The sequence below is a fragment of the Oncorhynchus nerka genome, linkage group LG28 (assembly GCF_034236695.1).
Source record: "Oncorhynchus nerka isolate Pitt River linkage group LG28, Oner_Uvic_2.0, whole genome shotgun sequence".
Classification (NCBI taxonomy): domain Eukaryota; kingdom Metazoa; phylum Chordata; class Actinopteri; order Salmoniformes; family Salmonidae; genus Oncorhynchus; species Oncorhynchus nerka.
In genome coordinates, this window is record NC_088423.1 from 61,224,460 (window position 1) to 61,242,557 (window position 18,098).

Below are 18,098 nucleotides of genomic sequence, written 5' to 3' on the forward strand. Positions count from 1 at the left end.
CACACAATACCCCATATGAGAAAGTGAAAACTTATTTTTTAGGAATGTTTGCAAATGTATTTAAAAAATGAAATACCTAAATATCTCATTTACGTAAGAATTCACAACGTGAGTCGATACATAGAATCACCTTTTGGCAGCGATTACAGCTGTGAGTCTTTCTGGGTAAGTCTATAAGGGCTTTGCACGCCTGGATTGTACAATATTTGCACATGTATTTTTTTCCATTCTTCAAGCTCTGTCAAGTTGGTTGTTGTTGACCATTGCTAGACAACCTTTTTCAAGTCTTGCCATAGATTTTCAAGCCAATTTAAGTCAACTTTAACTAGGCCACTCAGGAACATCCAATGTCATCTTGGTAAGCAACCAGGGTGTATATTTGGCCTTGTCTTTTAGGTTATTGTCCTGCTGAATGGTGAATTTGTCTCCCAGTGTCTGTTGGAAAGCAGACGGAACCAGGTTTTCCTCTAGGATTTTGCCTGTGTTTAGCTCTATTCTGTTTCTTTTAATCCTAAAAATGTACTAGTCCTTGTCGATGACACAACCTGATGCAGCCACCACCTTGGTTGAAAATATGAAGAGTAGTACTCAGTGATGTGCTGGATTTGTCCCAAACCTAACGCTTTTGTATTGAGGACATAGTTTATTTCTTTTTTCTCTTTTTTTCCCAATTTTTCTTTTCTCCATTTTTGGCAGATTTACTTTAGTCCCTTACAAATAGTATGCATGTTTTTGAACATTTGTATTCTGTACAGGCTTCCTTCTTTTCACTCTGTTAGTATTGTGGAGTAACGACAATGTTGTTGATCTACCCTCAGATTTTTCTTATCACAGCCAATATACTCTGTAACTGTTCTAAAGCCACCATTGGCCTCATTGTGAAATCCCTGAACGGTTTCCTTCCTTTCCGGCAACTGAGTAAGGAAGGACGCCTGTATCTTTGTAGTTACTAGATGTACTGATACACCATCCACAGCATAATTACTAGCTTCACAATGCTCAAAGGGATATTCAATGTCTGCATTTTATTTTTATTTTACTCATCTAGCATTAGGTGCCCTTTGCAAGGCATTGGAAAACATCCCTGGTCTTTGTGGTTGAATCTGTGTTTGAAATCACTGCTCAACTGAGGGACCTTACAGATAGGTGTGGGGTACAGAGATGAGGTAGTCATTCAAAAATCATGTTTAAAGCTATTATTGCACTCACAGTGAGTCTGACTTTTTAAGCACGTTTTTACTCAACTTATTTAGGCTTGCCATAACAAAGGGGTGGAATACGTATTGAATTTGTAAAAAATCTCTTAAAACATAATTCTGCTTTGACTTTATGAGGTATTCTGTGTAGGCCAGTGACAATCTCAATTTAATCAATTTTAAATTCAGGCTGTAATACAACAAAATGTGGAAAAAGTCAGGGGTGTGAATACTTTCTGAAGGCACTGTATATAAATGAAGGCATGGCACATTGCACAAGCCCTGTGGTTTTAAAATGGCTGTGTTCCGATGTGAATCTGCGCATGTTTAGAGCGCCGCCATTAGGTAAAAGATCAACAACAACAAAAATCACTTTTTTTGTCCTTTTGAACAGTAATTGGCTTCTAAATCTCTTGTCTCTTAATTAAAACACAAACAAAACCATTTTTACATCTTAGTTTTGGGCTTTGTAGTAATCCTATTGTTTCTGACACCTTTATCAGAATCTCACAGTTCTTCCCTTTCTAAATGTACTAGGCAGGTGTTTATAATTTCTACAGTTTTGAAACTGAAATGTACTTTGAGGTTAGTACAGAATATTGGGGCACTTGCTTTGTTTCTAGAGCAAGGCTAATCCCTGCAGGATTGATTGCTCCCGCCCAGTTGACTGAGTGTCTCATGCTGATGCCTCTGTAGGGTCTTTCCAGATTCGCTGGCTGTGCGCTCCTGAGCTAATTATCCACCAGTGGTACCTTTTGGGGTAACTAAAGGACAAACACACACACACACACACACACACACACACACAGCAGTGTAGGTCTGTCATACGAGGATATAACACAGCCACAGAATCTAGCCTTTTATTGGTTAGTTTGCCTCGAACAGTCACCATGGTTAATTCTTTAATATATATATATATATATATATATATATATATATGTGTGTTATGTATGTACAGTTGAAGTCAGGCATTTACATACACCTTAGCCATGTACATTTCGACTCAGTTTTTCACAATTCCTGACATTGAATCCTAGTAAAAATTCCCTATCTTAGGTCAGTTAGGATCACCACTTTATTTTAAGAATGTGAAATGTCAGAATAATAGTAGAGTGATTTATTTCAGCTTTTATTTCATTCATCACATTCCCAGTGGGTCAGAAGTTTACATACACTCATAGTATTTGGTAGCATTGCCTTTACATTGTTTAACTTGGGTCAAATATTTCGGGTAGCCTTCCACAAGCTTCTCACAATAAGTTTGGTGAATTTTGGCCCATTCCTCCTGACAGAGATGGTGTAACTGAGTCAGAATTGTAGGTCTCCTTGCTCGCACATGCTTTTTCAGTTCTTCCCACAAATGTTCTATGGGATTGAGGTCAGGGATTTGTGATGGCCACTCCAATACCTTGACTTTGTTGTCCTTTTTGCCACTACTTTGGAAGTATGCTTGGGGTCATTGTCCATTTGGAAGACCCATTTGCGACCAAGCTTTAACTTCCTGACTGATGTCTTGAGATGTTGCTTCAATATATCCACATACATTTCCTCCCTCATGATGCCATCTATTTTGTGAAGTGCACCAGTCCCTCCTGCAGCAAAGCACCCCCACTACATGATGCTGCCACCCCCGTGCTTCACGGTTGGGATGGTGTTCTTCGGCTTGCAAGCATCCCTCTTTTTCCTCCAAACATAACAATGGTCATTATGGCCAAAAAGTTATATTTTTGTTTCATCAGACCAGAGGACATTTCTCCAAAAAGTACAATCTTTGTCCCCATGTGTAGTTCCAGACCGTAGCCTGGCTTTTTTTATGGCGGTTTTGGAGCAGTGGCTTCTTCCTTGCTGAGCGGCCTTTCAGCTTATGTCGATATAGGACTCGTTTTACTGTGGATATAGATAATTTTGTACCCCGGTGTCCTCCAGCAACTTCACAAGATCCTTTGCTGTTGTTCTGGGATTGATTTGCACTTTTCACACACAAAGTACGTTAATCTCTAGGAGACAGAACGCGTCTCCTTCCTGAGCTGTATGACGGCTGCGTGGTCCCATGGTGTTTATACTTGCGTACTATTGTTTGTACAGATGAATGTGGTACCCGCAGGCGTTTGGAAATTGCTTCCAAGGATGAACCGGACTTGTGGAGGTCTACAATCTATTTGGTCTTGGCTGATTTATTTATTTATTTTCCCCATGAGGTCAAGCAAACAAACAGTTTGAAGGTAGGCCTTGAAATACATCCACAGGTACACCTTCAATTGACTCAAATGATGTCAATTAGCCTATCAGAAGCTTCTGAAGCCATGACATAATTTTCTGGAATGTTCCAAGCTGTTTAAAGGCACAGTCAACTTAGTGTATGCAAACTTCTGACCCACTGGAATTGTGATACAGTGAATTATAAGTTAAATAATCGGTCTATAAGCAATTGTTGGAAAATTGACTTGTTTCATTCACAAAGTAGATGTCCTAACCGACTTGCCAAAACTATAGTTTGTTTTATTTATATATATATCCCTGGCTTCCGGGTTGGATGCGCGCTGTGTTAAGAAGCAGTGCATTTTGGTTGGGTTGTGTTTCGGAGTACGCATGACTCTCGACCTTCGTCACTCCCGAGCCCGTATAGGAGTTGTAGCGATGAGACAAGACAGTAGTTACTAACAATTGGATACCACAAAATTGGGAAGAAAAAGGGGTCAAATTCAACAACAAAATAAATGTTTTTATTTTTTAAAACTATAGTCATCCCAGGTCTGTGCGGTTTATTTAGTGGCTTCTTACTGCATTCGCGTAACAGGCAGGCTCCTCGTGGATTGCAATGTAAAGCAGGTGGTTAGAGCGTTGGACTAGTTAACCGTAAGGTTGCAAGATTGAATCCCCGAGCTGACAAGGTAAAAATCTGTTGTTCTGCCCCTGAACAAAGCAGTTAACCCACCGTTCCAAGGCCGTCATTGAAAATAAGATTGTGTTCTTAACAGTTATATAAAGGTGTAAAAAAAAAACGGCCAAATCTGTGTCCAAAAATACCGATTTCCGATTGTTATGAAAACTTGAAATCGGCCATTCCGATTAATCGCTCGACCTCTACTGAGTATATCAAACATTAGGAACACCTTCCTAATATTGAGTTGCGTCCCCTCCCCTTTTGCCCTCAGAACAGACTCATTTCGTTGGGGGCATGGACTCAAGGTCATTAATAATACATAATCTTTTACATTCTATTCTCTCTTGGAATTTGAAAGGCCTGAACTATCCTATTAAATGTTCCAGCTGTCTTGATATCCTAGCAAGAAACCATGTTGATATAGCAATGCTCCAAGAAACACACCTGGTTCAAAAGGAGAACCATTTGTACAAACTGTCTGCTTTTTCCATCAGCCCCAAACAAAACTAAAGGTGTAATCATAATGATGCATAAAGGCTAACTAACGAAAAAGTTGGTTACAAAAAAGAGACAACTGATCATAGATTCTTAAGATATTTGCCCGGGGTCGACATATTACCAATGGTAATTGTCCGCACTGCTGAGGTGCGAGTCTGAAACTGCATGGCACACGCTACCTCAAATTAGTCATTTTTAACAGACGTGTTCAAGTTGTCATAGCAGTATTAGCTAGACGAGCTTGAATTACAAAAAGTGGTTAAACAAGTAAGCCTTGTGGTTAGCTGCTTTTTCAATTTACCGTCAGTTTTAGGCAATAGATTTCCATTCAAAACATTTACAGTTACCCTTGCTACTTTAGCCTTGTTCACACCGCAGGCCTTAATGCTCAAATCAGTTTTGTTTTTCAAATCCGTTTTGGAATGCTGACTGTTCAAACAGTAAGTTACAAGTGATCAAATTGCATTTGTGTGTATTCAGACCTCAGTAATTTGCTGACGTGGCTATGCTAGTTGTCATAGTAACGACGGGTGTGTGCGCAGTGTTGTAGGTTGATTGGTGGTGCTTGTGCTTCCTATCACGCAGAAGTGATGTCGCAAGCTAAGCTAACTTTCAAAACGAGTCCTTTTTGGCTAACCACAGCATTCAACTACCTAGCTAGGTAGCTGTTCAGCTTTCTAGCACATTCACCATTTTTTTTTGTAAACAATTAACAAGCAAGTTAGCTACCACATGTTCTTGTTAAACTGTCAACAGAGTCGCTAGAAAGCAACAAAATATGCCAAATAACGATCTAAAAATACACTTGAGGGCAAATAAATCGCATGGCCAGGAATCAGATTTGTATGTGGCTTGAAATATCCCATTCCATGTGCTTTTTGGCTGTTCAGACTGCAGGAAAAATAAAATATTTGAGTTGGATATGCCAAAAAATAGGTTGAGTCACTTCAAACTGCCAGTGTGAACAAGGCTTTAGTGAGTGAATAAAGCTGAAAACCATAACCGTAACATACTACATTTTCTTGTTTTGCAGGTTTCCCCATTTGCTTTTTCTCAGATGTCCACAATGAAAACTAAGGTCCTGCATGCTCCACCCACACCTAGCCCCTCTTCGTGATTGAACAGCTGCTGACTGACCAGAGAGGTGCAAAATGTCTGTGTTGCCATGACTTAAAGACATCAATCAAAGATGGAGAAAAAGAAAATGTGCCCCCGTCTACTGGACTACCTGGTGGTGGTGGGAGCCAGGTGAGGACTTCATAGGGTTGGTTGGGAGATAACAGTCCAATCCTAAACTGATCCCTACTACCTCACATTATATCGTTAGGCCTTTGTTTTTTAAATTCAAGACTGTTTCTAATGCCCATTCTCCTTCCATCCTACCTTCCAGGCAGCCCAGCACTGACAGCGGGTCCCAGACCCCCCAGCTCCTCCGCCGTTACCCGCTGGAGGACCACCCAGACTTCCCTCTGTCCCCGGACGTGGTCTTCTTCTGTCAGCCTGAGGGATGCCAGAGCATCCGGCAGCGCCGGGTCAGCCTGCGAGACGACGCCTCCTTCGTCTTCGCACTCACTGACAAAGACTCGGGCATCACGCGCTATGGTATCTGCGTCAACTTCTACCGCTCCTTCCAACGAGGGGGGCACCGCCGCGACAAGGCGGGTAGCAGTGGAACGGCGGCACAGACAGTGGAAGTGACCAGCGAGGGTTCGGATGGCAGCGGTGGCTGCCCCAATGCCTCCACGTTGCCGACGCCTGCCAATGCCGACACAACAACCACACCTGTGCCAGGCACGGAGCCGGGACCACCCGGTGGCGAGCCAAATGCCGGCAGGTCCCCTCGGCACAAACGCAGCACTGCCAAGATGGTCAGTCGGAACCGCGACAGCACGCTGACCTCGCTGTGCATGATCAGCCACTACCCCTTTTTCTCCACCTTTAGGGAGTGCCTGTACATCCTCAAGAGAATGGTGGACTGCTGCAGCCACAGGTTGACCCAGCGCGCCGGCCTGCCCCGCGCAACTCAGAGGTAAGACCTATGCATAGTGCCAGGCTTATCAAACGATTGAGCCCCCTGGTTTCCATTTCTTTCAGGAGATTTAGTTGAGTAAATTCACAACGTTGCTAAAACTATCCTGAAACTACACCGGCCAGAACACTTCCAACCGCAGTACTAACCCCACTCGTGATATTTTAATGGACAAGATGTAATTTCCCCACTCATTATAATTTAAAACAACACTGGTCTGAAATGCCGGCGGATTAAATTCTTGGAGGTGAAATGGAAACTGGACAGTGAGAACCTTGTGGGTAGTGTCATCAGTGAGTCAGCAGGGCCTTATCCCCTATTGTGGGGTCTCCTAACAAATGCTGCAGGAAATGCGTGGTTCCCCTGCTCTCGAAAGACACGCACACACCGGCACGGCCTATCGTGCTGGTGTTCATGCAAGGCAATTGATGAAGATCCATGACCATTGTGTCATTCATCTTTACGCACACAGGGTATTGAGACATTCCCATTTATTATTTATGCAATTATGTTTTCTTAGAGATATATTGAAAATAATTATTTGAATAATTTTAACTTATTACAGTAACTTATTTATTTTCTTCAATTGGAAGTTTTCCTCCCTCAAAAACCAATCCTCTCTCCTTTCCTCTATAACGATCAACACCACAATGGATCCATATATTGTCTGCCCAGACAATAGTAACAATTGTCCCTCTAGTAACAACAATAGTACCCTATCAGAAGCAGAGGGGTGTAAAGCACAGATAGAGCTGTAAAGATGCTTCTGCTTCGGGTTAATGAAGACCTCACTTACTGTCGTGACATTTTCCCTGGTCTGTGTATAGCGCGGTGACAAAGACCGAGAGAGAGACCCAAGGATCGTGCTCAGGGATCTAAATTTAAAAAATGAATTGGTAGCACCACATATATCTTAAAGTACCAGAAAAATAGATTTATACATTGATTTAGATATAGCCTGCACTGCGCCTATATGAATCCTACTTACTTTTAAAGCACAGCTCCTGAAAAAGATATCACTTTTTCTTTCTTTCTGTGCAACCAAATGTTTGCATCTACTGGTAAAGTTACCAGGTTGTTAGTAGCGCCGCACGATAATATGGGTGAAAAAAATATTGTGTTTTTTCAAACGACTCTTGTAATTTGACTTGCGATATAGATCAAAACATTTGGGTGAACTGTTGGAATCATATAAATACTATTCAAAATTCTACGGTTGGTGTTGTTTGGCATGACAACAAACTAAAAAGCCAGCTAGGAGTTATGACAGGGTGGGAACCAACGTGTTGGTCAGTGTTTCCCAGGGGACCCTAATCACATTTAAATAGATGCTGCATTTGGACAAAGATTTTAGAATAGGCTGTCTGATTCAGAACATGGCGTTGCACAAACAACATGCTGATCTACACCACCACTGGTAACAACCTGTATGAAAGCTAATGTTTGCTTTGCCCAAGCTTGAGCTTTTAGCTAAATGGCATTTTAGCCAGCTAGTTAGCGATCAGCATTATTTTAGGCATATGCCAGCTTCCTTAGACTAACTTGGGTTTTGCAGAGAGCAAGATACACAAAGTAATAGTATAATAGGGAAGACCTATAGATTTATATTTAGAAACTGCCTGGAAAGCGCCATCGTTCTTGTTTTGGAAGAATATGTGGAGTGTATGAATTGACACCATGCTGAGAGAGAAAAAAACGGCTGTGGAGGAACCAAAGACCGTAACTCTGTGGAGGAACTGTGTGCTCTCTGCTTGATTAACAGGGGCTTGGTGTGTGTGTGTGTGTGTGGTTCGGGAACTGGCAGGAAGCAGTCTTATTCAAGCAGTGTAGAGAAGTGTTGCGGTGAATTATTAAGACATTTATTTATTTGTGATTTTCTTTTAGTCGCGCTGATGCTCCCAAAATAAAACCCCAGGTCGTACAGCAAAATATTTAGTCGTATATGCCTCCAAATTGCTCACACTTTAGAGTCCTAGCCGTGCTGCCTTACATAACACTGTGAGGGTCTGCTGCGTTGCGGGCTGCTGCGGCACACACACACACACACACACATATACACAGGCGCACAGACAAACACGCACACACAGTCACACTTACACACTCCACACTACAGTCTATGACATACACACACACAGCGCTCGCCTGACAGATTGAGGGCTCTGACTGCCTTCAGGGAGCAGCTGCAGTGGGCGGCGGCCCAGGGCGAGCTCTGACGAGCTACTGATTAATCTCCCTCCCTAGCCAACAGACGCCAGGCAATCGCAAAGAGGGTTTTAATGCCGCCACGTTGTGTGTACAGGTGTGTACGTTCAGAGTGGAGGGCTGTCGACATATCGGCAGCTCGTATCTGCGTCTTGTTTGCTCATTACACAATGACAACGTACAGTAGAATGCAGAGGGAAGGGTGTTTTGTCTGTGTAAATGCAGTTATAAGGCTTTGATGTAGCACTCGCTTAATATTAGAATAATGTATGTGTACAGGTGTTGCAGGAGCAGCAGTACGGTTTGTTTGGGTTGATTATCTCGCAAGATATGCTTGCTTTTATCACCTGTTGAGAAGTATGATTTGTTGACTGTCTCCTGTCAGGGACACCATTTCCCTCTGCATGTCACAGAGGCCTCTACATGTGTATCTAAACTGTCAGTTTGTTGACTGACTTGTCATTCTGCCATCAGGGACACCATGTGGCGCGTGTTCACGGGGGCCCTGTTGGTGGAGGAGAAAGGCAGCCAGCTGCTGGCTGACCTGCGGGAGATCGAGTCCTGGGTCTACCGCCTCCTGCGCTCCCCGGTGCCCGTGGCGGGCCAACGGCGCGTAGATGTGGAGGTGCTGCCCCACGAGATGCAGCCGGCACTCACCTTCGCCCTGCCCGACAACTCTCGCTTCTCCATGGTGGACTTCCCCCTGCACCTGCCCCTGGAGTTGCTGGGTGTGGACGCCTGCCTCATGGTGCTCAGCTGCATCCTACTGGAGCACAAGGTTAGGGGAAAGGGTGGACGTTTTGAATGGAGTTTACCCTGAGAACTGAGTAGTTATTTAGGATGCAAAATGATTTGCAAATCAGTCAGTTGGTGCAGTCGGTGATCAGCGACTCAGGAGAATTTATGTTCTCAAACAACTCTGGTTCGACATTTCAGCCAACTTTAAAGGCAAGTCGACTTATCTACAAACCACCTTACATCATAAACAGCTACTCAATATTATTTGTAGATCACTCTCGAGCACGGCCTCTGCCTTAAATAAGGCTATTGCTCAGTCACAAATCAGCCCATTGCCTCCTAGGTGGGTCAGTGCAGTGAATACTGTTGTGTGTGTGTGTGTCCCCGTCCTCAACAGCCAAACTCAGCACTGTCAACTGTGTTTATTTTCAGCAAACTTAACATGTGTAAATATTTGTATGAACGTAACAAGATTCAACAACAGACAAACTGAACAAATTCCACAGACATGTGATTAACACAAATGGAACAATGTTTGTCACCAAAGCCCCATATACTACCCACCACTGCGACCAGTATGCTCTCGTTGGCTGATCCTCGCTACATATTTGTTGCCAAACCCACTGGCTCCAGGTCATCTATAAGTCTTTGCTAGGTTAAGCTCCGCCTTATCTCAGCTCACTGGTCACCATAGCAACACCCACCCGTAGCACGTGCTCCAGCAGGTATATTTCACTGGTCATCCCCAAAGCCAACACCTCCTTTGACCGCCTTTCCTTCCTGTTCTTTGCTGCCAATGACTGGAACGAATTGCAAAAATCACTGAAGTTGGAGACTTATCTCCCTCACTAACTTTAAGCATCAGCTGTCAGAGCAGCTTACCGATCGCTGCAGCTGTACACAGCCAATCTGTAAATAGCCCATCCAACCAACTACCTACCTCATCCCCATATTTGTTTTTGTTTTTCTGCTCTTTTGCACACCAGTATTTCTACTTGCACATCCTCATCTGCACATCTATCACTCCAGTGTTAATGGCTAAATTGTAATTACTTTATCCCACGTGTCATTACTTTATCCCATGTGTAACTGTTGTTTTTGTCGCACTGCTTTGTTTTATCTTCGCCAGGTCACAGGCCAGTTGAGAACTAGTTCTCATTTACAACTATCTGGTTAAATAAAAGTGATTTATTTGTATTTATTTTTATCTGTAAAGTAATGCAGCTTTTGAAGTTTGACTAAGGTCCATCACTAGGTGACAAGAACTGTCAATCAAATCTCGAGCTGCCTGCCTGCTGCCTGCCCACAAACTACTCTCTCCTAAAAAGTACTTTACCGTTTGTTAAATACCGTGACTTACCATGACATTTTTAGTAGAAAGAAAACACATTTCCATCTAGGAATCGACTCCAAAAATCCGGTATCCTTGGAACGAAGGAGACTGATTAGTTTGCTTACTTTTGAGAATATAAACACTCGCTTCTTTCATAGCTAGCTACCGAGGGACTGAGAGAGGCACAGTATAGGAAGGTCGGCTACCAGGCAGACTGTCAGAACGGTGCACTAGGCCTATCAGCAATCAAAGCTGTATCTCACTGGAATGCTGTATTTCGCAATTTCTTGGCTTGTAATGTCTCGCAACTTCAGTAAAGCAGGGCCTATCATCAATGAATAGGCTAGGATATTCTACACGCAACAGACTGAAGACTGAACACACACTTGCATCATTAAGTGAAGAGAAATAGCAGGCGAGCCAGCTGCACTGTGATTTTAATTTTGTAGAAAAAATAAACTAAACTTTGTTTGTCCGTTTAGGGTTCTTTCTTAACGTTAAGGATCCAGATATCTTTTTAAAGTTTAAACCTTCTCACCCCTACTGTAGTTCCAACTCTTGATAATTGAATAAAAGGGCCGACTCAAACATTTTGTTCACAATCTCACTAGATTATTAAAGACCAAGTCCCACACTACACACAAACTTATTTTATGTGTAGCAGGGGTATTAAACTCTTGCCCTACGAGGTCCGGAACCTGCTGTTTTTTTCTGTTCTACCTGCTGTTTTTTTCTGTTCTGCGTGACGATTACAGTCACCACTGTAATCTTCACGCTCCCTTATTCCGTCCCCTTTGGTTCACTGTCTGAACACCCGCAGTGACTACGCTCTACCCCCTTCCCATTTACTGTAAGAACAATATGTCAGGTTAACCTTGAAGGACCTCCTTTCGCTGTTCAAGCTTAAACATGCCACTGTTTGTAGAGTGAAAACAGCAGATTGTGGTCTGTATATTTACTGTTGAAACAGCCACACAACTAGTCAATGATACTTCTCTTATTGTGAAGGAGTAAAACTCTTTGGGAGAAAAATGAAGATACATTCAATGACTACCACCCGAGAAAGTAATTGAATTGATCTTGTATGGAATAAACAGCATGTGATCACCTATGGCCAACCAGTCTTCTAAAGTATTTGTTGTACATTGAGATGTTTAAATGCACATCAGATAGTTTGTTTTGATTTGTGTCTTCCAGGTGGTCCTCCAGTCGCGGGACTACAATGCCCTGACCATGAGTGTCATGGCGTTTGTAGCCATGATCTACCCCCTGGAGTACATGTTCCCTGTCATTCCCTTACTGCCCACCTGCATGGCCTCCGCTGAACAGGTACGCCAATCAAACCAATGACTGCAGCACTGGTAGTTGTAGTACTATTCTGAGAACAAATAGAGGGCTTTTTAATAGCTGGAACCAGAGGTTGTGGATGGATTTATTTATTTTTTAAAAGGGATGCACTTCTACACACACGTTTGGGGAAAAAATGAAGGAATTCCCGTGCCGTAATTGATTGCCTTTTGAGAGTTTCACTTTTTTTTTTTTTTGTTGATTCATTTAGCCAATTTTATCATCCATTGCTTTTTTTTGTCAGGGCATTTGTGATTGTAGATGTTGAAGAAGAGATTAGTACCTGTATTATGTTTGAATACATGCCTAGTGGAGTTCTAGCCCACTAGCTTTAGTCTATGGTGTGAGGCTCCTCCTATTGGAGCTATTCTTGCTTGTCAGGGCATTTGTGATTGTAGATGTTGAAGAAGAGATTAGTACCTGTATTATGTTTGAATACATGCCTAGTGGAGTTCTAGCCCACTAGCTTTAGTCTATGGTGTGAGGCTCCTCCTATTGGAGCTATTCTTGCTTGTGTGCTGGTTTGATTTTTGTCTGTTCGTGACGTCAATGTCCTTTCTCTCTCCTTTTGTAGCTTCTCCTCGCCCCCACCCCTTACATCATAGGTGTTCCTGCCAGCTTCTTCCTCTACAAATCCGATTTCAAAATGCCCGACGATGTGTGGCTCGTGGACCTAGACTGTAACAAGGTAAATGCCCCAAAATGGAGGTGCGCTTCAGCGTCCCCGCAAACGGTCTCTGCAGATCTTTCCTATTCTTTGGCAGATCTTTGCTATTCTTTGGCAGATCTTTGCTATTCTTTGGCAGGTCTTTGCTATTCTTTGGCAGACTTATGCTGTTCCTTCGCAGATCTATGCTGTTCCTTCACAGATCTATGTCATTCCTTTGCAGATCTATGCTGTTCCCTACTCCATTTGAGTTCCATACAGCATTATCTCTGATTGGGAGACAAGATTCTAGACACTTGCTTGAGATGTCTTTATTTTCACTGCTAAATCCCTTTTGGGGTTCAGTTCTCTCATTGTGACAGATATTGTGTTCGGCTAGATGTCGACTTGATGCAGGAGGGAAAAGCCTTGCTCTTGTCATCCTCATTTCAGACCTGTGCAGAAACTGACTTCAACATAAAAGTCCTCCCTCTCTGTGAGACAGAGAGAGCATCAGTGTTTTCAGTGCTAAAACACCCACCCGCATCCCAGTCTGTCTTTTCTAGGGGCAAATTCCTTCCCTTTCGTCTACTATTTAGTAGGTAATGGTGACCGATGTATGCTTTCATCATTTGAAGGGATATTTGTGTACTCTTTTACGTGTGTAGTGTACATTTCGTTTTTTGCTAACATTTGACAGTTTGAGCATGCTTTGTTGCTCCACAGGTCAAAGCACCCACCAATGCAGAGCACCTACCCCTTCTTCCCGAGCCGGAATCCACAGAACTCAAGAAACACCTGAAACAGGTAAATATAGCCTGTCGCAACATACCCGATAGCACTATTTTCAGTGGTCGTTCATTAAGCATGTATGTTAGCACTGCCAACCGTTAACTTCTACCTCTTGTATTGCTTTATTACGTAAAAAATAAAAAATAAACTGCAATATTGCCGCATGTGTTATATTAACTATTTGTTTTCACGTGATCACCTTCTCTTCTTTCAGCTTTAGATATGTTTCAAGAGAGGTTTGATGAATTGCGCCAGGCACATCGGTGTCCTTGTCCTCTTACCGTGTTGTATGCACTAACTATGCATATAGTGTGGGAGCATTGTGGAGTTAAGCATTGTAATGTCCTAACGACAACAAGTGTTTTTTGTTTTCTCGTTTTGTTTTCTTCTGTCTCTCTCTCTCTCTTTCCTTTGCATGCGCTAGCTCTCTAAGGTAAAAAAAAAAGCACCTACTAGGTCTTACTCCCTTGGACCTCAGTAACAGCTGTAGCAGTAGAACTGACCGAATCCTCTAAGCCCAGAACCTCAAATAACAATACGTTGATGAGAAGCTGGTTCTGATTCACCAACCTCTCTTACGCGTGTTGTGAAATGCCAATCAAACATTCCACTCTGGTACCACGTCACAGCTTGGCATTGTAACTAAAAACCACCTGGAATTATCAGCGACCGTCTTAGTTACCCCCACCCGCCATCTTGACATCTAGCTATCATTAGCACATTTTGCCATTTAACTATTCCTACCCAACATTATCATCATCTAAGTTTGGAGTTTATTTGATTTGAAAGTGCATATTAAACACCAGATGCTTTATGAAGAGAAGTTACATGAAAAGAAAAACAAGACATGAATCCGCCATATGAACAAATGTCACATTTTAAACATTCTAAGGCACGATTCCTCATCGCCCTTTAAAAAATGCGTCTCAACTCATCACCAAATGTTATTCAGCGCTTGTTTTTTAACATCCAAACCCAGTAACCCCAATTTGAATCCCCAGTCACACCTCGTCATGTTGAAAATCCCTGCATATCATAGTTTGTTGATATGCTTTGAATCAGAACCAGTGTACTTGTGTGTGATAGACTTGGCCCCATCCCAGAGTGTGTGCGATTTGATTTAAGATAGACCTGTGTGTTGGCAGAGCCAAAAAATCTGTTGTGTTAACAAGCCATTTGATTGAAACGATATGGGTAAAGGTGAGTTTTCATAGGTTCTATTGTTTTAAGGGTTAAAGCTGTCCTCAGCATTCCTCAAAACAGTGACAAACAAGTGGTAGCCGGTAGGTCCTTACAGTCCCACACAGAGAATGGGTTAGTGTACACTGAGTGTACAAAACATTAAGGTACACCTTCCTAATATTGAGTTGCAGCCCCTTTTGCCCTCAGAACAGCCTCAATTCATCGGGGCATGGACTCTACAATGTATGAAGCGTTCCACAGGGATGCCAGGCCACTCCAATGCTTCCCACAGTTGATAAGTTGGCTAGATGTCTTTTGGGTGGTGGACCATTCTTGAAAAGCCCAGCAGCGTTGCAGTTCTTGACACACTCAAACCTGTCTGCCTGGCACCTACTACCATACCCTGTTCAAAGGCACTTACCTTTTGTATCTTGCCATTCACTCTCTGAATAGCACACATACACAATCCATGTCTCAATTGTCTCACTGCTTAAAAATCAATCTTTAACCCGTCTCCTCCACTTCATCTACACTGATTTGATGTGGATTTAACAAGTGACATCAATAATGGATCATAGCTTTCACCTGGATTCACCTGGTCAGTATATGTCATGGAAAGAGGTGTTTTGTAATGTTTTGTACACCTAGTGTATGTCAGAAACTCACAGGTTGGGGGGGGGGGGGGTGTATGGACAGTGTAAACAAAAAGCCAAAAGGTTTTTAATTTACAACAATTATTGTCAAGAGATCTGCTCCCTTCTGTGCCTCAGTATCACCTCCATCGTATCCACCGGCTATCCTCCCAGCTGGTAACCATCGATAGACTCTTTAGTCTTCAGTGGCTAACTTGCGTTGGGTGTGGTGTGGTGAATTACTGTTCCTTTTTGGGTGTTGTTTTGTCGCACTCATGTTTGTTTGTGTCTCTGTCATGGTTTGTTCTCTTGCACCTCTTCTCTCTCTCTCTCTACAACATTCTCTCTCTCTTGTTCTCTGGCTATGTCCCAATTCTCTAAAACTGCCCCTTTCCTGTTCTCCCTTCTTTTGCAACCACTTAGCTGAAAGGGCTGTATGTGGAAGCAACAGGGAGGCATCTCCATCTCCCCACTAGCCCACTTATTGGCTAGTCAAGGTTCCGACGTCGCTTTCAAGCATCCCGTCCTTTCAGCTGTTTTAGTAGTCAGGATTGAGAGGAGATGAGGAAAGGAATCCATTTAAAGGGAATTGGACCACACAGCCTCATATCTTGAGCCTTTTTTTTGTTGTCACGTGTGGTTTCAATTCTGCTCAGCAATTGGTCAGCTCAGCCTTTTCATGTGATCCTCTTCCTGCCATCTCTCTTGTCCCCCTCCTCCCCTTCCCTAGTGTCTGGTTAGGTTGACCGTGATCACCCAAAAGCAGATCTTCTCCTCTGACAATAAGGTTGCTAATTTTTCCTTCTGCGGAATGTGCCCACGCTCCTTGCACGGATATTCTTCCTAACCAAACTTAAATATGTTTTGTTGTTGCTTGTTATTGTTTCCTCCAAGTGTCATACACTATTGTTGAGATGTTGTAACAAACTGGCGGCAAAGAGAGATATTTCGTAAGACCCCACCACTGGCTGCTTAGTTTTGGCTTGAGCATGCCTGAATGTATGCACATCTATCTTGTCATCAGTGAGTGTTCTTGTAAGCAAACACAGTGGATATGCAGATTTCTGTTGTAACACATAGGTTGCGTCCAGGACTGAACCTGGCCATCAAACGATCCACTGTGCTAACATCGTGCAAAACCCTGAATGAGTCTTGTAGCAGTCCCGGAGTGCTAGTGAATTCCCTCTGCTGTTCTTCTTCCGCCGACCTTTCCGAAGTGACGCTCCCATTTCAGGCATCTGCAAAAACATGCACTCTTCAGATTCATTCGCTGGGGAAACGGGCTTCCTCATTTTATCCCACACGCTCACCTGTCAGCTAATAACATAATCACATTGTGAGTCCTCCTAGCTTAGTCCTTGTGTTTTATTAATGATTTATTCTCAAATGAGAACTTACATCATACAGACAAAAACATAATAAAGCAGCACAATACATAAACAAATAAATGATAAGTTGTAACTCAATTTTCTCAAATTACTCTCTTGCACCGTTTTGAACCTCAAACAGACAGTTCCACACTGGTCCTAGTGAGACCATTCTGTTGCACTACCCTTCAGCTGATGCCTGAGGTGAGGGTGCCCCCTAGTGGGGCCGAGTGACCCCTCATCATCACGACAGTGTGTTGATTAAAACCTTCCTCGCCTCTACCCGCTCCAGGCCCTGGCCAGCATGAGTCTCAACACCCAGCCCATTCTGAACCTGGAGAAGTTCCAGGAGGGCCAGGAGTTACCCCTGCTCCCCCCCGGCCAGAACAAGGCGTCGCCCTCCTCCACCGAGTTCAACCCCCTCATCTACGGCAACGACGTGGACTCTGTGGATGTGGCCACCAGGCAAGGCTTGACAAAGTTTCTCTGTCCCTTTTTAAGTAGATCTCATATTACCCATGCGAGGCAATTTGTGAGGTTGGTTCTATTTGAACTTTGACCCTAGCAGAATAATCCAGTCAGGACCTAGACACTCCTCCTCCATTTGGTTCCTGAATATTGTAGATAATAGATATGAAGGGCTATTTACATATGCACAATTTATGGATTGACCCCTGTTCCTACTTGAAGTTTCTAAAATCTGAAGTGTATATTTGTATTTATTATGGATCCCAATTAGCTGCTGCCAAGGCAGCTAATGGGGGTCCAGCAAAATGAAGACCGACATCATTAAAAGCATTACAATACATTCATAACAGATTTCCCAACATTGTGTGCCCTCAGGCCTCTACTACCACATATCTATAACACAAAATCAGTGTGTATAGTGCGTATGCTATCGTGTGTTTGTATGCATATGTCTATGTTTGTTGATTCACCGTCCCCGCTGTTTCATAAGGTGCATTTTTATGTTTTTTAAATCAAATTTTACTGCTGGAGTTACTTGATTTACTGCGTGAGTTACTTGATGTGGAATAGAGTTCCATGTAGTCATGGCTCTATGTAGTACTGGTCGTCTCCCATAGTCTGTTCTGGACTTTGGGACTGTGAAGAGACCTCTGGTGACATGTCTTGTGGGGTATGCATGGGCTGTGAGCCAGTAGTTCAAACATTGCATTCAACATGCAAATACTTTTCATAAATATAAGTAGTGATGAACTCAATCTCTCCTCCACTTTGAGCCAGGAGAGAT

At 43.0% G+C, this 18,098-nt stretch overlaps 1 protein-coding gene across 12 annotated transcripts in view; it reads left to right on the plus strand.

Annotated features, from left to right (window-relative positions):
- Positions 1-18,098, plus strand: part of LOC115113474 (MAP kinase-activating death domain protein-like) — an 82,197-nt gene that overhangs the window by 23,656 nt on the left and 40,443 nt on the right. For all 12 annotated transcript variants that reach the window (XR_010461718.1, XM_065012974.1, XM_065012981.1 and 9 more), the window contains exons 2-8: positions 5,612-5,826; positions 5,969-6,607; positions 9,284-9,587; positions 12,078-12,209; positions 12,802-12,915; positions 13,600-13,680; positions 17,139-17,311. Coding sequence is in view for 11 of the 12 variants with exons in the window: in XM_065012974.1 (XP_064869046.1) it covers positions 5,768-5,826; positions 5,969-6,607; positions 9,284-9,587; positions 12,078-12,209; positions 12,802-12,915; positions 13,600-13,680; positions 17,139-17,311 (1,502 nt within the window). In the remaining variant the exon portion in view is untranslated. The remainder of the gene's footprint in view (positions 1-5,611; positions 5,827-5,968; positions 6,608-9,283; positions 9,588-12,077; positions 12,210-12,801; positions 12,916-13,599; positions 13,681-17,138; positions 17,312-18,098) is intronic.